General features: G+C 43.7%; 1 protein-coding gene across 1 annotated transcript in view; it reads left to right on the top strand.

Moving 5' to 3' along the window:
- Positions 1–23,657, top strand: part of LOC144728348 (anoctamin-7-like) — a 43,528-nt gene that overhangs the window by 10,070 nt on the left and 9,801 nt on the right. The window contains exons 7-22 of the mRNA XM_078607725.1: positions 3,480–3,590; positions 4,191–4,356; positions 6,762–6,852; positions 8,970–9,066; positions 9,446–9,586; positions 9,864–10,001; positions 11,330–11,428; positions 12,711–12,813; positions 13,723–13,834; positions 14,448–14,502; positions 15,197–15,294; positions 15,888–16,024; positions 18,255–18,460; positions 19,268–19,410; positions 20,677–20,767; positions 22,487–22,621. Coding sequence (XP_078463851.1) covers positions 3,480–3,590; positions 4,191–4,356; positions 6,762–6,852; positions 8,970–9,066; positions 9,446–9,586; positions 9,864–10,001; positions 11,330–11,428; positions 12,711–12,813; positions 13,723–13,834; positions 14,448–14,502; positions 15,197–15,294; positions 15,888–16,024; positions 18,255–18,460; positions 19,268–19,410; positions 20,677–20,767; positions 22,487–22,621 — 1,923 coding nt within the window. The remainder of the gene's footprint in view (positions 1–3,479; positions 3,591–4,190; positions 4,357–6,761; positions 6,853–8,969; positions 9,067–9,445; positions 9,587–9,863; positions 10,002–11,329; positions 11,429–12,710; positions 12,814–13,722; positions 13,835–14,447; positions 14,503–15,196; positions 15,295–15,887; positions 16,025–18,254; positions 18,461–19,267; positions 19,411–20,676; positions 20,768–22,486; positions 22,622–23,657) is intronic.

Here is a 23,657-nt window from a genome sequence, read left to right as displayed (position 1 = left end):
ACGCGACTTTGTAAATAGGCATATAGCTGTCCTTGCTCCCAAGGAGTGTCCTCAAATCCAGCTTTTACTCTATTCAATAACATTATGTAACACAATTTTTGTTATTTCCTAATTGCTTATGCCTAAAAAGTATAAAAAATGGCTGTTATTAACCACAAACTTTGCTTTTGTGACCAGGACGTTGATATTTTGAAATGTAGCTTTTTTTCAATGAGAAAACAGGCGAATTTGTGTCTTTTTGTTCACATAAAGTCAGAAAAAAAACAATATATGAATCAAAATTAACATGTATTTATACTAAAGTAATACAAACATGACTACAAAAGATTTAGAAGTGAGTAGTTTTTCGAGATTTACGATTATACTATAAATCACTTTCACGAATCAGCCCCCAAATGTAGTCTCCCATCATGTTTTCGTTATACTGTCCTTGGTAGCTGCGTTCAAAGTCCAGTATATCCTAGTGAAAGCGCTCGCCTTGCTTCTCCGAGTATGCTCCCATGTTCTCCTTGCATTTATCAAGATGAGCATCAAGAATATGGACTTTGAGGGACATCCTACAGCCCATTGTGTTGTAGTTCTTCACCAGAGTCTCAACCAGCTCCAAATAGTTTTGGACCTTGTGATTGCCCAGGAAGCCATGAACCACTGTGACAAAACTGTTCCAAACCGCTTTCTCCTTACTAGTGAGCTTATTGGGGAATTCATTGCACTCCAGGATCTTCTTTATCTGTGGTCCGACGAAGACACCGGCTTTGACCTTTGCCTCAGACAGCTTAGGGAAGAAGTCTTGAAGGTACTTGAAGCCTGCCGACTCCTTATCTACAGCTCTGACAAATTGTTTCATAAGGCCCAATTTGATGTGCAGTGATGGCATCAGCACCTTTCCGGGGGTCCACCAGTGGCTCCCACTTGACGTTGTTCCTCCCCACAGAGAACTCTGTCCGCTGTGGCCAGTCTCACCTGTGGTAGTGTGCCTTGCTGTCCCTGCTGTCTCAAAGGCAAAAATAGCAGGGAAACTTGGCAAAACTGCCTTGGAGACCCATCAGGAATGCCACCATTTTGAAGTCTCCGATGACCTTTCAGCCATAGTCGTCATACTTCAAGGCGTCTTTGAGGTGCCCTGAGTGAGCCAGGGGAAGAGACGGCTACTTGTTACCATTATGGAGCAGCACGGCTTTGAGGCTCCTGGATGAGCTGTCAATGAAGAGACGTCACTCATTCTAGTTACAGGCGATTCCGATTGCCTCGAACAGACTGGTCACATTGTGGCAGAAGCAGAACCCATCTTGACAGGTGAAGAAGCTGCAAAAGGTTGGTGACGCTTCCTCTCATCTGCGACTTGCACACTTTCATCAAACAAGTTCCACTGCTTGAGCCTAGATGTCAAAAGCTCGGCATTGGACTTGTTGAGACCAAGATCTCTGATCAAGTCGTTGAGGTCTTTTTGGTTGGGATAGTATGGGTTTCTCTCCTCATCTCCACCTGAAATTGTCATCTGGATCGACAACGTCTTCCTCGCTCTCTGACTTGCTGCTCTCTTCTAAAGACGGCTGCTCTCTCTCCGGAGGAGTGGGTACGGGGAGCTCATGGCAGTGTGGCACCGGGGCGATGGATGAAGGAAGATCCGGATACGTGATAGCAGATCCATTCTTGCCAGTCCGACGTTTAAAGGGTCCACCATGCAGAAGTAGCAGTTGCTTGAGTGGTCAGTGGGTTCCCGCCACATTCTTGGGATCACGAACTTCATGGCTCTCTTTTCCCCTCTGTACCATCCTACAAAAATACATTTTTTTTCACCCATCACTAATGTGTGAGAGAGTAAATCTCGACTTGAAGCTTTCGTGACTGCAGGAATTCATATTCTTTGGGTCTTTCGGTAAAGTCACTTAGGTAAAAATAAAAAATAAACTACTACGTTTCGATCGCAACACAAGCGATCGTCATCAGATGGGTAAAGGGGGGGGAAAGTCACTAAAGGCAAGCTGTTTTAAAGGTTTAAAATGGGCGTAGCCCAAGCGTCCTGGTATCAGAACGAAGTGGGCGGGGTACAAGTGCCCTGAGGCCAGCACAAGCGGAGATGGTTACGTCAATGTGAGATCGGAGAGCAAGAAAACGGTAGACGCATGAGCCGTGGAGAAATTAACAACTTGTAGTACGCCCAACGCAGGGGCGACACCGCAGGGACTGTAATTGCTTGTTCCATCTTTATTAAAATAAAACTAACATCGACAGGTGACAAGATGGAAAGATCACAGCCAGTTATGACTTAAACTGGTTGATGACGTCCTTCCAATGATTGCTGAGTTTGTACCCATCCTCTCGGTTGGAATTGTGTCTGTGTCTGTATATCTGGATGGCTTAATGAACGAATCTTTGTTGATAGCCAGTGGGCTTGCAAAGTACCTTCGTCTTAGAAAAATCTATTTCGGGTGAGCCCACCGCATTAAAACAATGATCAGCCACGGCTGAAGTGTTGGTCCTCCCGTGTTTCAAATCTGCCTTATGCTCACGAACACATTGGAAGGACGTCATCAATCAGTTTAAGTCATTAACTGGTTGTGATGTTTCCATCGACTCACTTGTCAATCTTTTGTAGTAATTTTTGTATTAATGTAGTATAAATACATATTAATTTTGATTCATATGTTTTTTTCTGACTTTATATGAACGAAAAAACACATTCGCCCGTTTTCTCATTGTAAATGGGTAAATTTAAAACTATCACTGTCCTGGTCAAAAAAGCAAAGTTTTTGGGGAATAATAGCCATTTTCTGTACTTTTGAGGCATAAGCAAGTAGGAAATAACACTTACTAAAAGTTGTTACACAGTGTAATTCAATGCATTATGCATCTGTTCCAGCAGACAAAGTATATTTGTCAAGTGGGTTGGCTGCTCATAAAGTTAGAGGCGTTTTAAGTGCTGTGCACTGCAATTGGATTAAACATGAAAGTAAGAGAAGATTTTATGAACAATCGCCCCTTTGTCTGCACCTGCCGTTTTAAAATCCCCTGCCTTTAGTGAGGCCCACGTACAGTAAAATCTACCAAACAACCTGGTTTGGCCACGACAATCCTGGTTTCAGAATGCCCTTCTGAAGAATTTGTGAAACTTGGGATTTTTCTCTGGTTTAACATTTTTATGGCCTCATGCTCGACTCCTGATACGGGCAAGCGGTGGAGCTACCTGAATAGTCGGCAGGGCCTATGAGTGGTAGGCAGCGCCAGCATCAGAGGGAGCCAATTCACTCGCCGTGCGGCCGGTTCTAGTGATTGAGTGGGTGTGGTTATGTAAAAGTAGGCGGAGCTGACTGAGGCAGGAGCTGTCGGCTCACCTTGTTTCCAGTTGAGCCTCTCAGAAATCTGGTAGCTCCAGAGTAGACTACTATGTGGTACAACACTTGAGACTTGGCTGCCTTGTTCTGTATATAACTGCTGGGTGTTGCTGCATGTCCAGTCATGGTGCGCTCTGTTGGCAGGTCAAAGAGATCTTAAACACAACGCCATATGGGAAGCGGAAGAAGGCCGAGGTCGGCCTTGATCGGATGTTGAGGGACCATATCTTCTCTGCAGCCTTCCCTTTGCACGAGGTTCGACGTGGTTTGCTCACTGCATCAACCCCAGATAAACCAATTGTTTAAAAGTATTCCTACTTGTGATATTATGGCACTGGTCTTAATATTATTGAGTCTTCATGGAGAATTACTATCATTTCAAGTGATCCGACTAACAAAGTACTTTATTTTTAATCAAAGAAAATGTTAAAGAGGTCATTCACTACATTTGGTCAAATGTCAGGTTCCGTGAACATGTGTGCGGTATCCCTACTATATGGCACTATACACTCACATATACATGCACACTTAAACTTTTTTTCAGTTAATTATATTTGCAGCTGTAATGGGATGAACATCTCTACAGCAAGGTGCATTTGAAGTCCCTTCAAATGACAATAAAAACATTTGAAGGAATAACATAAGTATTTCTGTGATACCACCTTACAGAGGCTTTTCTCGATCATGCGGTAATGCTCGGGTTACCCTAGTTTCTTTCCGCATATTAAACGCTCCTACAAATGGAATTTACATGCATCTCTACAGAAGACTTTCTTAAAGAGAGTCTCGAGACTGAGCAGTGGTTGGCCGTATAGATACATGACGTGATTATTATTATTGTGTTTGGCTGCATAGGGAAGCTACGATGGGACGTACCTGGGCTTGGCCCCGGAACAGATGACTCGCCGCCAGGTGCTCTACAAATACTGGGCCCGCTGGGGCTGTTGGTTCAAGTACCAGCCCCTGGACCACATCCGCGAATACTTCGGGGAGAAAATCGCCTTCTACTTCGCCTGGCTCGGTAAGGCGTCTTCGGTATCACGATTTGCATGCACAGGGCCCTTGCTTAAGTGCCTCAACATCTCGTCTCAACCATTCCAGTGTCCCTACCGCATTCTAGCCAGGAGACTTCCGTGGCAGCTAATGCAAGGTGAATGCAGCGCCGGCCTGCAAGTGGGCATGAGTCTGCCAAATAGGGGGAGATGTTGCTGTGTGGCCTATTCAAATTGATTAATTGGATTCACTCAATAGTAATTGATCAAATTTGCATCATGATGCTAGCACACACGGCCTCCGTTTAAATAACGTGACAGGATATTTAACGTCCACTGTGAAGCCGGCATCGTGTATTCTATAGTTGACAACCCCGCAGTAATAACCGGGGCAACCACTGGGCTTGAATCGCGAACTTCGGCAACCAGCGGAACGCGCGCTATCACTCGGCCATGTCACTGTCCTGGTTGTTCCCTGAGTATTTCCATTTGTGATCTAGCGAGGTAGCTTAGTAGTGGATAAAAAAACATTTAATAGGATTGCAGAAGTATTCCTGTGATATCATCTTCCCATGTGATATCACCTTCCCAGTCAAAGCACCAAGCTAACCGAACATGAGATCCTCGATTTGAATCCAGGCAGCAACCAATGGTTAAACTGAGTTGGGTGGTATTTTAAGTTGGTAGTTGCAGCCAAGTGGCTATGCAATAACTCACATTCTGAGATTTTTTCGCCACTTTATTTGAGCATAAAGAATATCTGTTTACCATGCGCGAAAAAAGGTTGACCGCCTGGTTTGAATAAGGCGCCTATCAAAATGAAGTAAATTCAGAAATAGTTTAAATGCTGTCTTCTTCAGGGGGCTGTTCTTTTACTTGACACACTGCTCATTGCGAGAGACAACTGGAATGCAATTTTAAGCAAACATTATACTTTAAAGGATGCACCTTGTCATGAAAGCCTGTTTTAATATAGCACGCATAAAGAAGGAACACTTTGACTTCTTTCCATTTCACAAGGAGGCACGCTGATTTTACCACGTGTTGTTCGGCCCGATCTCTGACATGCTGCTTCAGCTGCTGGGAGCTTCTGCAGGAAGAGGTTATTTAGAATGTGCCCAGCACATTGAGCAAATTATCAGACATTCGGCCAAACGACTGGAAGTACAACCAATAAACAAATCAGAGCCATACAGTACAATCACGAAAGCCCACGCAGATGCATGAAGTGCGCTTTGCTGTGCCGTAGACATTTTTAAATCCTTTATATTAAGTTCGCGTGCTTGCTTGCTTGCTTGCGTGCTTGCTTGCTTGCTTAGGACCGTGCAAATCTTTCGCTCGTTTTTTAACCCACTTCCCGTGATCCAATCGAGCTGACATTTTCCACACACTCGTTGTGCGAGACAATTAATGTTCGTTAAAAATTTTTAAATTTTTTTTACACTTTTTAGGCAAAAAAAATTTATTTAACATTTATTCAAATACAACTCATTCATGGCTTTGGCTGAACGTCATAGTGTAGGAGCCCAGAGCGTAACCCCTCCACAGGCCGTGGCGGAGTAGCGCAGTTGGTAGCGCCCTCGCTTCCCATGCCAAAGGTCGCGGGATCGATCCCCGCGTCCTCCACAGGCGAATATATTTTTAAATCCTTTATATTAAGTTCGCTTGCTTGCTTAGGACCGTGCAAATCTTTCGGTCGTTTTTTAACCCACTTCCCGTGATCCAATCGAGCTGACATTTTCCACACAGACTCGGTGTGCCAGACAATTATTGTTCGTGAAAAAAAATTCCCAAAATTTTACACTTTTTAGGCAAAAAATTTTTATTTTACATATATTCAAATAGAACGCATTCATGGCTTTGGCTGAACGTCAGAGTGTAAGAGCCCAGAGCGTAACCCCTCCACAGGCCGTGGCGGAGTAGCGCAGTTGGTAGCGCCCTCGCTTCCCATGCCAAAGGTCGCGGGATCGATCCCCGCGTCCTCCACAGGCGAATATATTTTTAAATCCTTTATATTAAGTTCGCTTGCTTGCTTAGGACCGTGCAAATCTTTCGCTCGTTTATTAACCCACTTCCCGTGATCCAATCGAGCTGACATTTTCCACACAGACTCGTTGTGTGTGACAATAAATTTTCATGAAAAAATGTTTCCAAAATTTTACACTGTTTAGGGAAAACAAATTAAATATTTAATTACCAATTGCTTAATACTTGCAGACAATCATCTGACCCATAGGTGGCAGCCATCTCAAGCCAGAGGACGAGAAGACTCTAGCCGCCACACATATAAAGGATTTATAGTGAAAAACTTTGTTTTTACGGGTTTACTTGTTACTGATTGTGTCAAACATTGTGCCCCTGTGATAGCTTCACGCTACAAGAATGTTGCAAATACCAAATGCACTCAAGATTTGATGTCATTTATTTGTACTAGGATTCTACACCTGCTGGCTTCTCCCGCCTGCCTTGGTGGGACTAGTTGTGTTTTTCGTGGGATGGTTGACGCTTCACAATGACAGCACAATGTAAGTCTTTTTCATTTCGTCAAAGATCACGGGGCAGAGCAGTGGAACGGTGGGTAGCACACTGCGCCATGAACCCAGGTAACCGAGTTCGATTCCCAGCCACGGCTAACATCAGTGCTGAGCAGTGACGTGCGGTGAGGTCAATGGCTGGGGAGGCACTGGCTCGTGTCAAGAGCCAGATTCACACACTGAGGGGGGCGTGTCCTCACGGAGGGGGCGTGGCCTCACGGAGGGAGCGTGTCCTCGCAGAGGGGGCATGTCCTCAAGGAGGGGCGTGGCCTCACTGCGGGGGCGTGGCCTCGCTGAGGGGGCGTGGCCTAACTGAAGGGGGCGTTTTAGACACGCTGTCCTCAGTGAGGCAGATGTGATAGCTGCCTCCCCTGGTGTTTTTTCATTGCAGTTTCATGACGCTACCAGCGAGCCTAAATATCTTTATACACATACGTGAAATAAGTTACCTGGAGTATGGAAGGCGAGGACATGAAATTAAGGGGTCTACAAACATTACATTGGTGACATACTGAGATAGTAACAGGCGCGCGATTATTGCCCGCGCTCCATCCAGTTACTGAGGGGTTGCGCAATCAGAGGGGAGGCTGAGCTCGTCGCTGCCTCACCTCTCGTCTCTTCCTGTATTTGCAGCGGAGCTCCGCAAATTTGGCGATTTTTGACTATAAAAATGATTGGAAGCGTACAGAAATTACATTTATAACACAGATCAGTGGAAAAATCTAATATTTATTTATTTGATTATTCTTTTTTTCTTTTCGTAACAGCTATTTTCATTGGAGTATGATATGTGAGGCTCTGCCTCCCCTGACCGCACGTCCCTGGTGCTGAGTGTAATCTGACTAGCGTAATATAATGAATGTGGTGTGAGGATGCCTTCATCCAGCAGTGGATTGACAGACCATTGTAAATTATGAGACAAATGAAGCGTATAACTTGTACACTTGCCATATCATCACATTGTGTTTCAAGACTGGCTGTACAGATAGTCCCCGAGTTACAATGGTCCGACTTCCGTTATTTCGATCTTACGATGGCGATAGCGATACGACAAAATTGTAAAATATTTTAAATTTCGCGCGGCAGGCAAATGCAGCAGCGTACAGTACAATATGATACGTTACGATAGTTCAATGCATGTATGATACGTAGCTTTAGCGATTTCATTTTAGGGTTACCACGATACGATACGTTCAATGCATGTTAAAAGTTTTTATAGCAGATAGGATTGTTTCCTGAAAAAAAATTCTATTAAATTGCAGTTCTTATAGGTAGGCTAAGAATTTACCTTGTTTTTTACTTTACATTTTACTGTGCAATACAGTATTGTAATTAATAAGTACATACAGCATATAGTTTATACAGTACGGTACTGTAAATTGCTCTGTTTTTCTAAATTATCACCATTCTTTAAGACTCCTGGGTAGGCTAGGCCATCTTCGACTTACGATGTTTTCGACTTACGTTGGGGTCGTCGTAACGCATCTCCATCATAAGTAGAAGACTACCTGTATATGATATATTTAATTCAGCACAACTGTGGTTCTTTGGAGAGCTTTAGAAAACACAATTTTTCTAAAACGCAAGCTAACTGATGACATCTGGCTCAAGGGCACACATGCTTTGTAAGACGATGCTTTGCCAAGGCATGTCGTGAGTTTCCATCTCTCAGCACATGGGGGTGCAATGCCACTTAATTTCACTGGTAATAAGCATCGTGACATTTGCTTGATGTTATTTTCATGAAAATATACCCTTTTTTAAGGTCAATGTAGACTCAATTGTGAAAGGATACTGTATATGCCTTGAATTGTGCTCCTATCAAATACATTTTTATAAATTAGGACCAGTTGTGATTCACACATTTTAAACGATGGTCAAGTATATACTTTTTTCGATTATATTTTATCTTAAATATTGTGTAAATAAGGTGAATAATTGAATGTATCAACATGCACACATATTTTAGATGTGTATTTTGTTTCATGTATATGGCCATTCACTCGATTATATAGCCTTTGTGGATAAATTGATTTGAAAATTGAATAAATCCCATCATGCAAATAACACCTCATATATATCCAATTATGCCTTTTTGTTTCCCACAGAAAAGAAATCTGTGAAAATGGCAGCCATTACCAGATGTGCCCTCTCTGTGACACCTGCAAAGTGTGGAACCTGTCAAACACCTGCAACATGGCTAAGGTGACCATTTTGTCAGTGAACGAGTGAACACATTTTACTTTTATCCTTCCAAGAATTTCAAAATGCTACCATGTTGAGTTGTTATTGTTTTGTATGTCGCAGTCTAAAAGTAGGCTATTGAGCCAGTGGTGTTTATTTTCAGAGTTCTGTATGAAAAGTTGTATTGCAAACTGTCATATCTGATTAATTGGAACACTTTTGCAAAACAATTGATATTACCAAAAGTTACGTGTTTAATTTATGTATCAACAATATTATTAAAGTGCGTAAAATGTGAATGCAATCTTTTAGCAAGCAAGTGTCCACAAAGTCGGTGACAAATCGTAATATTAAAATGCCGCTGATGATAATGCAGTGCTCCGTGTCGTCCCTTCCGCAGATGGGCCACATATTCGACTACCCAGGAACGATTTTCTACAGCATCTTCATCTCCCTCTGGTCTGTGAGCTTCTTGGAATACTGGAAGAGGAAGAGCTCCTGCCTCACGTACCACTGGGGATGCACGCTGGTGCACGAAGAGGCGAGTGTTTTGTCACTGCAAGAGGCCTGTGCAGTATCAGAAGTGACTGAGCTCTCTAAAATATAAACACAGGATTTCCAAATCAAATATATTTATCCCTAGCACCCAATTAGTGCCACTAAGCTGGTTGCAGTTTGCAGGCTGTTTCGAAGCGGGAGCCCTAATGCAGACGTAGGCAATATGACATGAAACCCTCGGTGTACATCTTCCCTGAAGTGTGTGTGTGTGTAGTGTGATGGTCACTCGCGTTGCTTCTCGCTTGTGCTGTGTCTTGCAGGAGCGGCCCCGGCCAGAGTATGCTGCGCTAGCCCCCCTCATTCGGGAGAACCCCATCACGGGAGAAAAGGAACCGTACTTCTCCGAAAACGATCGCACTCCAAGGACTGTCACCGGATCAATCGTCCTCTTCCTGATGGTAAATGCCGTTCGTACGTTTGACCTATTTGAGCAGCTACGAATCGTTGTGACTTTTCAGAGTGATTTCCTTCATAGTGTTCTTGTGTCTTTGAATGTTAACCTGGTTTTGAGGGTGTTAGGGTGGTTCCATTATAGCAGGCTGCCCTGGTTGATACTTAAGATGCTGTAACTGTAAAATATGCGTCGTCTGCTCCACAGTGGACGTAAAAGATCCCGTGACGTCATTCGAAGAGTGTAAGCCTTTGTGTGCTGACGTCACGATCCCATTTTTACAAAGTTGAAAAATAACCTTCAAATTACTCAATTGGGCTTTCACATAGTAATATTTTCCCCTACTATGAAACTACTGCAGGCTATGTATGTGAAACAGTGCCTTTATGATAACCTTGCAGTGTAAGCGTGGTGTGAATTCCAAATGTACTAATATTTTTTTATTATAACGAAACTTGATAATTGTGTAAACATCATTGCATTGTGATTAGTGACATGGCACGTCTGACACGTGCAATATTTTTTCAGATTTTTCCACCAGATGGCAGTCGTTTCACATAATCAACGATAGTATCACCCTTGCACACGAGAAAATCAGAAATCCGATATTAATTATTAACCTCTGAGGGTATAACAAATACAGATATTCCCCGAGTTACGATGGTCCGACTTACGATATTTCGATCTTACGATGGCGATAGCGATACAATTGTAAAATATTTAAAATTTCGCGTGGCAGGCAAACGCAGCAGCGTACGAGGTACGATGCTGTACGTTGGGACGCTGCCGGGATGTACGCATCCTCCCGCCTTGTGTGATGCAGATAGGATTGTTTCTTGAAAAAAACTTTCTAGTAAATTGCAGTTCATATAGGTAGGCTAAGAATTTACCTTGTTTTTTACTTTACATTTTACTGTGCAATACAGTATTGTAATTAATAAATACATACAGTATATAGTTTATACAGTACGGTACTGTAAATTGCTTTGTTTTGCTAAATTATCACCATTCTTTAAGAATCCTTGGTCGGCTAGCCCATCTTCGACTTACGATATTTTCGACTTACGATGGGGTCGTCGTAACGCATCTCCATCGTAAGTAGCGGACTACCTGTACATCGGAATTTGTAAAATAATGAAGCTGCAATATGTTGACACCCGCATGAATCGTGGCAATGTTTACATGTGGGTGGAATGGCTGCAGTTAGCATGTAGTGATGATGATGATGACATAAATGTGAGTCCGATTCATGCTTTAAATCCTGCCGATATTTACCGTGTTAAGTTTAGGCCAAATATTTGTGACGTTTTATGTCAATATGTTGTGTTTTTGTAGATCTCCGTGGTTCTAATATTCCTGGTCACTGTGATACTGTACGAAGCCCTTCTAAGCATTTCAATCTTCAAGACTGGCAATTGGTTCCTCGCGACGCAGGTAATTACGTTCTCCCACAATACAGCAGCTCAATTGTAGCTCCCTCCTACAGAGCTGGTACTTGGGTAGTTTTACAAACAGTGGAGCTTGATTCCTTGTCAGGCACAGGGTCATTCAACAGTAAGTGTGGTGTATTGATGTATAATAGTGTTATTGAATTACCCAGGAACATCTCACTGAGTTTTAACATTATTTTTCTTGACTTAAAGCTTTCGTGACTGCAGGAATTCGTATTCTCTTTGGGTTTTTCGGTAAAGTCACGTAGATAGGTTCAAAGAAAATAACAAAAAACTACGACGTTTTGATCGCAACACAAGCGGTCGTCATCAGAAAAAAGACGACCACTTGTGTTGCGATTGAAACGTCGTGGTTTTTTGTTATTTTGTTATTTTCTTTGAACCTATCTCCGTGACTTTACCGAAAGACCCAAAGAATATGATTTTTCTGTCGGTTCCTGAATTGGGACATTTGGCCAATTTGATTTTGATCAGTCAGATTTTACTAACATTAAGTAAATATTGTTTAGAACCAATGTGGTGGATCTATTTAATGCGAATTCATAGCCCAACATGGATAAAGTATTTGTTTTTATGTTAGCTATTATTTTGTTATTTCTGCTATTGTGTAATGCATAATTTCAGGTTTTTTGGGTTAGATCGAGTAAAAATATAAATGTCATTAACACCCGCCACCACCCGACACACCCATTTTGTCAGGTTTGTCACGTAAGCAGAACATGCCAATTCGTTACTAGTACAGCATCACCGGTGTGTTGAAGAACAATGTCACGAAATTTACAATCTAAGTACGACGTTTCGCCAGTAATTACGACTAGCTTCATCAGGTGACAGCCAGATTTGTGGAGAAATTCTCATGTTTCGTTTCCTAAATAGAGGGGTAGATGTGAGGCATCACTTGTGAGCACTTCTTGAGCGATGAGGGGGGGGGGGGGGTGGGATTAATGAATGCATATAAATGACAAAGGGTATCCAAAATACCTATATTGTGGATGATATTGGTCACGAAAAGCCTACGTGTTAAACTATTGTGTAATGGTTCGTAGATTGGACTACAAATCATAGTTTACCAGTTTGATTATACTGTCCGGAGCGTCGGTTAAAACAGCATTGGAAGTTTATTATATCCACCCAGTCACAGTCCACCCAGTACACGTATTATTGGTAAACTACAGTTAATTGATTGGCATAACAGTAGAGGTGCGTGATTAATAGCCTATTTTGGTGAGGTTTGGGAAAGTAATTGTGGTTTCTGATGTTTTCAGGCGACGAATATCGCGAACATGACTGGCACCTTGATGTTCCTCGTGCTGATCGTGATCATGTCGCGCTTGTACACGACCATGGCAGACTATCTCACCAGATGGGGTATGTGTTTGGTATAATCCACAATGTATCTAGCAGCAATTGCCGACCTCATCCATACACTGCATATTTGATATATTGCATACGAAAAGTATGTACATATACACGTATAGCCATTTGTTAATCTGCTGCTGGATGAGGGCATCCCCATGCCTTGCAGAAAGTGGGGGTTATTTGACCATACTTCACCACACAGGTCAGTACGGGTTAGTGAACGTGAGGAGCATAGATAATGGAGCAGAGAGGTACATTACAACAATGGATTTTGTTGTACTACCCTTAGCTGACCGACAACGTAGGACAGCCCCTGCAGCCGTCCATTGCAAGCCGGTGTGCATGCTGGTCGCCCATCCGAGCACTATCCAGGCTAAACCACTGCTTAGCTGCCAAGATCGGCGCGTACGCCTGGTGATTTGGTCGTTATGCACAGTTTCTCCAAGTGTGTCAATGAATGCAACGTACTCACAAATTGTGTTCGCCACGTTTATTTCATTGCACGCTTCATGACAAAGAAAAAGGCAACACAATCCGTAACCTCTCGTTGTTTTTTCAGCACGTTTGTTGCAGACGACGATTGCTATCGTCATTCGTGTTAATTGCATCCCACAATGTTGTTCATTCATTATGTATAAGGTCCAACTCCTAAATATAGCTAACTACCAAGCAAATGAAAAAAAACTAATAAAGAAATTGCACCAAAACAAAAGGCACAAATAACAAAGAAGTTACCACAACAGAGAAATTCGCCCAATTAAGTCTCAACATCCCCAGACCACAATCTCAACTTCTCACACAATCCAGGGATACCTTCACAGGAGGGGGGCGGTGGAGTGGCAAAAAAGTTACGACTAAATAAAAAAAAACAATCGGTTAAACGGAATCGACTTAAACTTGCTTTGGTGTTTTGATCAGAAATGCACCGGACACAGTCGGAGCACGAGAACGCTTTAACCGTCAAGGTGTTCATCTTCCAGCTGGTCAATTTCTACTCCTCGCCTGTGTACGTGGGCTTCTTCAAGGGCAAGTAAGTGCCATGCTATAACTTTTGCGTCCAATCCGTGACCCTCTGGGCATAGTCAGATTAACCCTTTCACGCTCCAAGATGTCCTGCAAGTTGCAGGGTGGGTCCCATTCACCTCCTGAATCTCGGAACGCACAAGCGGTTCGCGTTCATTTTATTTGGAGATGCATAGCGCCGCTGTTTTTTTAAGACATTGCATTGTACTCACCGCATATAAGTGTAGCGCCACGGCCCCGCTCTATGATAGCTAGCAGCAAACTGTTCCTATTTCCCGCATCTCCGTTAGCACGGTTGGCTACGTACGTTGCGAAAGAAGTTCAACATACATACTTTATGAGATTAGATCTCGGTAAATGTGCGCAGCCCTGCATTCGCTTGCTCACACCACTGCTAGCAGAAGGGAACTCCACTAGAGGGAGCTATGTGAATGTAAAACAAATATCCGTGGATTCTTTTAATGTGCATTAAGGTGATCGGGGCCCTTGGTTTAAATATCATCCAAAAGATGGCATCCATGAGCACTGTTCCGACGTTTAACGATTCTGGCATGCACATTGCATTTGTGATGGATACTGATTCATCTAGTTGTTGTCGTGGTGCGTGTTTTGTTTTCCAGGTTCAATGGGTATCCAGGAAACTACGGATCCCTTTTTGGAACTCGAAATGAAAACGCAAGTCAAACATTGGTCCCCCACTCTCTGCACTATCACCTTGTTAATTAAGTGACCTTGATTCATCGATTGATAACATATAATAACAGACATGTCACGAATCCGTTTAGATCTCTCGCAGAGCAGTGTAGCCAATTGTGTTCGAGAACAGCTCACGTAAGCATATATTACAGATCTGCCTCTGAGTTCCCTTCAAGTGACATTTCTTCTATACAGTAGGGAGCAGCACTTTTCCACCTTCTCTGCCACTGACAGTAATGTTCATCACATGACAGTCAAACTGCCATTTAATTCTGGGAGCTGAAATTCAGCTAAATTCAGGCAAAACCAAATTTATCATGATACTTATGTTGTGCTCAACCCAATGAATCCAGTTTCTGAGTGGTGCCAGCTCTGCATTCTGACCTCTGAGCCACTTCTGCAACTGTTAATTATAAACTCTACTACTCTACAACCCAGCAGAACGTTAACTGAATAATGACTGTGATTTAAAAAATTACATCTCATTAACTTCATGGTGAAGCATTTTAGCGAGTGTAATAAATGTTCAGACCCGTCAACATCATGGTGAAATGTTTGGTATATATAGTAAACATTGCAACTGATCTACATCACGGTAAATCATTTAGCCACGATTATATATCGAAACTCATAAATGTTTTGAAGAGTCATAGTGAGGCGATGCTGTGTTCAGTGTCCCCAAGGCGGCTGCCTGATCGAGCTGGCTCAACAGCTGTTCATCATCATGGTGGGGAAGCAGATCCTTAACAACCTGCAGGAGCTTATCGTCCCGTGAGTTTCAATATGCACTTTAACCAACACTCAAAACGCAATGTTAATCGGTCAATATGCCACGCTGGTCAGTGCCGGTTGTTGAAAACTAAACTAAACTATTTTTTTTTATTTTACCAGGTAAGTCCCTCTGAACTATAAAGGTCTTTTTCTGAAGCGACCTGGCCACAAATGATAGCTCAACGAAGTGGCTTATCACGTGGAAATGTCTAGCAGCCGTAGAGAAGGGGGCCCAGGATTGGTTCAGATATCACTTGCCACTGATTTTATCCACGAGTGCAGCCCTGCAATCGCTTGCTCACACCACTGCTAGCAGAAGGGAACTCCACTAGAGGGAGCTATGTGAATGTAAAACAAATATCCGTGGATTATTTTAGTGTACATTGGGTGATCAGTGCCTTTGGTTTAAATATCCAAAAGATGGCATCCATGAATAGAACTCGCCAGCATGCTAACCACTGCACCACGGCTCTACCCTCTTAATAATTATTTTCACATTCATTCACTCTTACTGCCAATTTCCTACCATTTAACATCCACCTTTCACAGTGGTACCACATACTGATCGTGCTTCCCTCTGATCTGCACTGCAGGATAATCCAGCAGTGGAGGCAGCGGAAGAAGCTGGATGAGATCCGAGGCAAGCGTCTGGTACAAGAGCTCAACATCTGGGAGGACGACTATGAGCTCCTGCATAACACTGGCCTTTTCGACGAGTACCTGGAAATGGGTGAGGCAGATGGACGGTTATTGCATTGCAAATAGAATTACCAGTGTTACTTTATATTGCATCTGTATGCGACCACATCCCAAGATATCCCGCAAAAACAGTGGACATATTAATTTTGTAGAGAGACATAGCCGGAATCATATTCACAAGTAATAAAATATTTTAAAATGCTTTTTATTAAACACGCTTTAATGAAATGTACTGTCCGAGCTGCCCCTCCCCATGCCCACTTCCCCCATCGCCCCTCCCCTCCTTCCACATCCCCCGCCCCTGGGCGTGGCTCCCCGTGGCTTGCCGTGACGTAAGGGACCACGTGGTGATTTACAGGCAACGTCAGTTGAGCGTGGACAATTAGAACCGTTAAAAAGATTGTTTAAAAATATATTTTTTTTTATGATAGAATTTAGTATTATCATCAGTATGACATAGCTATACGAAGTTTGCAGTCTATAGGAGATTGGGAATACGGTTGAAATTGAGTTGCAAGATTTTTGGATACGACAACACATACAGTAAGTGAAATAAAAGCATGTAAAAAGTTGTTAAATATATGTTTTGGATTTTTTTTTATGATAGAATATCGTGTTGTCATAAGTATGACATACCTATACAAAGTTTGCAGTCGATAGGACATTGGGAAGTGTGTAAAAATTTAGTTACAAGATTTCTTTTTTGAAGATACAACAGACGAAGTGAGTTAAATAAAAGCGTGAAAGCGTGTAAAAAAGGAATATCTTGGTTCTTTCGGTAAAGTCACGTAGAAGGGAAATAATAAAAATAAAACATAATAAAATAAATCTCATTACGTTCCGGTCACACCTGAGGACGGCTGCTTGCGTTGTGGCCAAAACGTGAGAATTATTTTATTATGTTGTATTTTTATTATTTTAGTATCTCCCTTCTACGTGACTTTACCGAAAGAACCAAGAAGATGAATCCCTGCAGTCACGAAAGCTTTAAATTGAAAAAAAAGGAATATCTTGAGCCGGAACGCGAACAGAGACACTGTCTAAATAGCATGGATGGCTATGAGTAAGGAGATCCAAACTGGGGGCAGTGGAGGTGAATGAGTCACCACCCACTGATTCAAGGTTGACTGGGGTCTTCAATAGAAAGCGTTGGTTTTCTGGGGGCAGAACGTGTGCAGAGGGCAATAGAGTGAGATTACAGGAAAGAAGTAAGGGAGTTCATGTGGAGGTGAGCAGAGTGAGATGAGAGGGGACAGGCAATGCTGAGTACATGGAGGATCCTGAAAGTATATTCTTGGTTCTTACGGTAAAGTCACGTAGAAGGGAAATAATACAATAATATAAATATAAAACAAAAAAAATTCTCACGACGTTTCGACTGCAACACAAGCAATCATCATCAGGTGTGAAATCCACAGCAAGAAAATTTGAAAAAAGTGGTGCTTTGTCCTGACGTCAGCACCACAGACAGCGATTTGGCAGTTGGCCAGATGGACGAGTCCATCTAGGAGGGGGGAGAAAATGGAATGCGGTCTGAAAGTCACCGTAAGCATGAACACAATCAATTAAGACCTGAAATGATTTATCAAATCCTTCCAATGATTGCTAAGCCAGAATCCATTTTCTCGGTTGAAATTGTCTCTGTGTTTGTATATGTGAATAGCCTCATGAACGAACCTCTCATGGTAGCCAGATGGCTTGCAAAGAACCTGAAAGTGTTTACGTACCCTGGATGCCTCACACCACAAAACATTTCCGAGTGTTCAGTTTTCACCAACCCCCTTACACAGGGGTCAGAAACCAATATTCCAACAGCCGCAATGCATGTGAATACGAAACGGTGGTCCTTAATGGGGAATGGTAGTGTTGTAGCGGTTAGCATGCCGTGCTATGAACCCAGCGACGCGAGTTCGATTCCCGCTCATGGCCAATGCCAATAACGAATATTTGAACCAGTCCTGGGCCTCCCCTATGTCGACTCAGCCTCAAATAAGTAGCTGGTGTAGTGTATAAACATCACCGATGGGAAGACAAAGGTGGTCAGGCGTGGTGCTGGCCACCCACCCCCTCGTGTTATACCATGCCTGCCTTCGTAGTTGCTAACTGCACTTGCCCCAACAGTCTGTTAAGGCTATATGGGGGATCTTTGTATTTGTGGTCGTTAATAAATAACGTCACAAAGCAGTTCTTAAAACGCCACACGCGGCTGCGGAGCCGCAAGTTTCCGATCCCTGCCCCTAACTCAACCTTCTCGACCACAGTGATGCAGTTTGGGTTCATCACCATCTTCGTCATGGCGTTCCCGCTGGCTCCGCTCTTCGCGCTCATCAACAACTGGGTGGAGATCCGTCTGGACGCGCGCAAGTTTGTGTGTCGGTACCGGCGCTCGGTGGTGGAGCGCGTCAGGGGCATCGGCGTCTGGTTCGACATCCTCTCTGGCCTCGCCCACATCTCCATCATCTCCAACGTCAGTGTTGTTCCTTTCCCGTTGCACATCGTTCGCTGTGCTTTAATTTCCGGTCGTACCGCGAATTGTTCGGCATGGTGTCTGACGTTTCACTCCACGTGCTTCCCGAAGATGGCTTTCGTCTAGCATGGCTGATGATGATTCGGCCCTTGGTAAGGAAAAGTTCACCCCTGCGCTAAACAGAACTGAATGAACAAACAGATGAACAGTTTGACTTATGCCCAGGTATTTTTGTGGTTGTGCTGTATGGCTCACTGATATGTTTTCTGGTTGTACCGCATGTTCTTTGGCACAATGTCCGACTTTTCACTGCACGTGCTGGAAGTTTCCCGAGGAAGCTTCCTGATAAAGCCCATGACCTAATCAGCGGCAATGCATCCGATCTCCGCGGATCTGGAAAGCTGAACAGGATTTAGCGTGGATAGTGCTTCGCTGGGGGACCACAATGCACAGCAATTTGTGAGAGACTGCTGTGTTGTATGTACTATACTTCAATGCTCCCTGTCTTCACTAACACACTTTGACCAGTGTGGTGAATTACGGTCAAGGTACCCCCTGACACTAGCACGACGTGTGGAGGCCCTGGTCAAACTAACATAATTAAAGCATCCTTTTCTGCTGTTTGTCACGAAGCTTATATATTGACGTGTGAATTGCTTTATTTGATATGATTTAAAACAAGTGAGATCTGATATATACACATTTCTCTTAGAAAACAGTTATGTCACCAATTGACAGCAATTTTTGTTGCGCTTGAGTGCCAGCCAATTGTGTTTTAAACGGCGCTAAATCGGTGTTGCGTTCCAGGCCTTTTTGATAGCGTTCACCTCTGACTTCCTGCCCCGCCTACTCTACCGATACACCTACAAGTCGTCACTGGACGGTTACGTCGATTTCACGTTGGCCTACGCTCCCCGTGAATACGTGGCCGCCAATCACACCATGTGCAGGTACTGCCTCCTGCTCGTGCTGTGCACACAGTGAGCAGCAATGTTACCACTCGTGCAGCGTGCACAATTTATTTCTCTTTTGGCATATTACAGTAGAGAGAGGCTGCAGTAGTTAGACACTGGGTGGTGTCTCTCATACATTATGGTTGACTTGAATGCCTGCTTTGAATTCTGCTTAACACATAGGCTTTCGCGACCAATATCATCCATAATAGTGGTTTTTAGGTTAGATCGCTTAAATATAGAAATTTGTCGTTAAACCCGCCACCACCTGACACAGCTCATTAGTAAGGTTTGTCACGTAAACAGAACATGCCAATTCGTTACTAGTACAGCACACCGGTGTGTTGGAGAGCCAAGCTACAACATTAACAATACAATAATTATACAATCGGAATTGATATAGTATCTAAATAGAAGCTTAAAGCGGTGACTTGATTTTGATTTTCAGCCACGGCAAACATCATTGGCGAGTGATATCCGAAATTGGTCCTGGGCCAACCTTTTATCAATCTGCACTGCCTAAACCAGCGTGTAGTAGTTGATTAAGAAAGGAATGTAAGTCACTTACTACTTCGTAAATGCAACCACATGTCAAGATGCTGTAAAGAAACAGCGGACATTTATTTTGTAGAGAGAGGCAGTCCATCATAAGCAGATGAGAATAGAAAGGTCTTAAGGCCCTGGACTTGAACAGGGGCAAGAAATTCGACAGCATGGATGGCTGTGGAAAGGCGAAGTGATTTACAGACTATGGGGGCAGCAACAACTACACTTGTAAACAAAGAATGTCAGAAGCGTCAATTTTCTTGCTTATCTATACGAGTGAACATTACTGAGCTGGCATGGCTGAGATCCTGGTTTTGAAACTGGATTTTAGCCGCCCGTAATCTGACAAGGTTCCCAAGTGATGGTTCGGCCAGGTCACCATCGATGGCACAAAGATGGCATCTTTGAATGATTCTGGCTCTGGGAATTATAAATGTATTGTTGGCATGCAATGAACACACTCTATGCAGGACAATTAAATGGCATGTATAAAGATGCCTATTTAAGCGATTTTAAAAGCATTTCTGCAAGGTCATAGTCCAGGGCTGTTTCCAACTGTGGTCGCATAGCATACTTTTTTAAAGCTCCACCGCACCTGCGGGTCTATATTGGTTTTAAAGCAACGAAAACCTGAAATGTCACATTTTAACGGTAGCCGTAGCAACAGTCTAGGCTAAACTGCAAATGACTGCACATTTGTCACTTGTAAATCTACAGATACAAAGACTTCCGAGATCAAGATGGGAACCTGACGCTCTTTTACTGGAAGCTCCTGGCTGTGCGTTTGAGCTTTGTGATTATCTTTGAGGTACCGGAGTTTGTCAGCACACACTTAACTTCCAATTATCTTTGTGCTTGCTCTTCATGAAGTGTGACAACATTAAGTATACTCACTTGCATAAATTACGTATTCCTATGGTAAGGGACTAGTCTTTCCCGATGCAAAATATCCTCAAAAGCCTTCAAGCTTATTATAGAGCTACCAAATAACGGGGGAGGCTCAACCGGGATGGGTGATGACCTCCGCCAGTCCGACACAGCAGTGCCCCCCTCAACTCTCTGACACTGTCCCCACCCATTGCTTCCCTGCCAACCCTGCCCACTGCTCAGGTTGCCCTCACCCATTGGCCTGTTTTCACGAATTGAGCGCAAGGGCCATCAAATGTTAAACTGGGTCAAAGTCCCAGCAGGATTTCTGAAATGGCCGGGGACTGTTCTGGCCCCAACCCAGGGTGTTTGACAGCTTCAAACATGCACAACCAGAGTGTTGATGTTCGAGTTGGTATTCTTGTTATTAATGATAATGTTTCCTGTCAACAACTATACAGATTGGCTTGGAGGCAGTATTTATGCTGGTAATGAATGCCTATGGTAATGTGAGTCTCTCAATCGGCTCGACCTTCCTTTGCGTTAGTGTAAAAATCCACCCACTCATGAATATTAATGAGGGGGGGGGGCTCATGTGGAGTGACGTCACGCGGGGGGATGAGCCTCATGTGCAGTGACGTCACGCGCAGGACGGACAGACATTTCTGGGTGATCATAGTAGGTAATTAGTTTTAAGTAATTAGGTTTGCAACATGAAGTGTAATATAACCAGATATTGTAGAGGGTAAATTCAAGTGAATCCATTCCGAATGAGTTATATAGTCTTAATAATGCTTCTGAATTCTATGGCCAAAGCCGTTGATGCAAAAACACCTCGCCAACATGTTCCACCCTCTGCAAGATCTCCCAGCTGCAGCACAGTCGACACGTGACCCTCCAACATCTGCCCTGACAGTCTCCCACCACCAAAACAAAAACCTATCCGTGTATCTCACTGGAAACGTAGACATTCTTCAGTTGTAAATCTTTCGCACGTCTCTTTATCACCGAACATTGCAGTGTGGTGGACAGAGTAAGGGTTACATTGACTGCCTATCATCGACAGCTTTGGCCGTGAATTTTGTCATACATCATTCTTACAGAAGGATTTGCAATCATGAATATTGTCACGTGGGTTCTGCAACTCGTCGTTGTGTGCATTAAGCGAAGCACGTTCATGTTGTCTAATTTTATTGATGTCATATTTATTCAAATATTTCACCTGCAATATCCTTTGGGATGGAACATCTCCATTGCAACTGTGTCTATGGTATCAATTAACACATACACATAGCAAACACGTAATGACTTGTTTATGAACATTGTAAATCTGTAATCTATACAGTACTGCATTTATACAATGAATATCCCACTCGGTTTAACATCATAAGTACACATATAAATCATTTAAACTGTGCACACTGACAGTTCCTTTCTATAGAGTGTAACATCAAATATTACTGTGACGTATGCCGCATACCAGGTGTGCCATCGTGAAAAGAACCCACCGTAAACCTCACGGCAAATTACCAACACGTTCCTTCAGAGTGATGAGTGAATAGCCATGTGCCTGAGGATGACCTTGCTTTAAAGTGAAACATGCGAGAACTCCGAAGTTTACTCCGTGAACTCACCCAGTGGCTATGTTTTCTCTCGGCAGCACCTGGTGTTTCTTGTGGCTCGAGCAATAGATTGGCTCATTATGGATGTGGCTCCTGATCTAAAGGTAAAAATTAAACGGGAAGAGTACCTGGCAAAGCAAGCTCTGTCCGAAGACCAGAAAACACTGGAAAAGGTCAGTTGAAGTCTCCGTGTGCGTGTCTCACCGATGTCCCTGTGTGTGTGTGCGCGCATGTGCAAACTTACATTGGGTGTAGACATTTTTTGTCGGGAAAGGTCAATTGTTGTGTATTCCCATCTTGACAAGAATAGCTGAAATATATTGCCTTGGTTCATAATATAGTTTCGGGTCAGGCCAAGTTACAATTTGACCAGGATTTGTGTTGGTGAGACATTTGTGTTGGTGAGGCATTGAACACCGCGCCGATTATTATTGTTCAGCTGAAGGACAATTCTCGCAACCAAATTTAGCAGTTAGTAAAATATTGATTAAGAATCGTAACGTTGGCTGAGAAAAACCTATGTGTTAAAATTAGTACCCCATTGTTGTTGGCGATAGTGACGTTGTCTCATTGTCACTGATCAATGGACGAAAACAGAATATTTCCCCACGCGTGAAACGGCCTTCAAAATGTTAGAAGTGTAGTGGTGGTGTTGACGCGCGCCGACTGTGACAGTGATGGATCACGGGGCGGCACGGGGTGCGGGGTTGGGCACGCGTTGTGGGCGTGGTATGGACACGCGCGCGCCGGGAGTGACGGATGACGGGGCGGCGCTGCGTGGGTGGTGAGGCACGCTGAGATGTGGGAAAACAGGATCGTAGCCAGCGCCCAGTGATTGGTCAAATAGGATGGGTGCTCTCAGCGACGTCCGCAGGTGGGGTATAAAGGGGGACGCGCGAGAGCACTCGGGGTTGTTAACCAGTTGAAGATCGAAGACGGAGTTGAAGACATAGTGCCCCGAGACCCCTAGTCCCGCTGTCCTTGTAGGGACCGGGGCCCTGTGTGGCTCGGAGGCGAGACTGTGGGACCCGTGGTTCGACGCCCACGTGGGTCGGGACTGGGGGACCCACAGTCGAGACGGACACCCCGGCAGGGTGTGTCCCGAGTAGCTCAGTGGGCGTTAGTCACCCGAGTAGCTCAGTGGGTGTTTGTCACCCGAGTAGCTCAGTGGGCGTTAGTCGCCAGAGTAGCTCAGTGGGCGTTAGTCGC

This window comes from Lampetra planeri, chromosome 28, assembly GCF_965212315.1.
Source record: "Lampetra planeri chromosome 28, kcLamPlan1.2.h2, whole genome shotgun sequence".
Lineage (NCBI taxonomy): Eukaryota > Metazoa > Chordata > Hyperoartia > Petromyzontiformes > Petromyzontidae > Lampetra > Lampetra planeri.
Note: the sequence above shows the minus strand (reverse complement) of the source record. Positions and strands in the feature narration are given on the sequence as shown.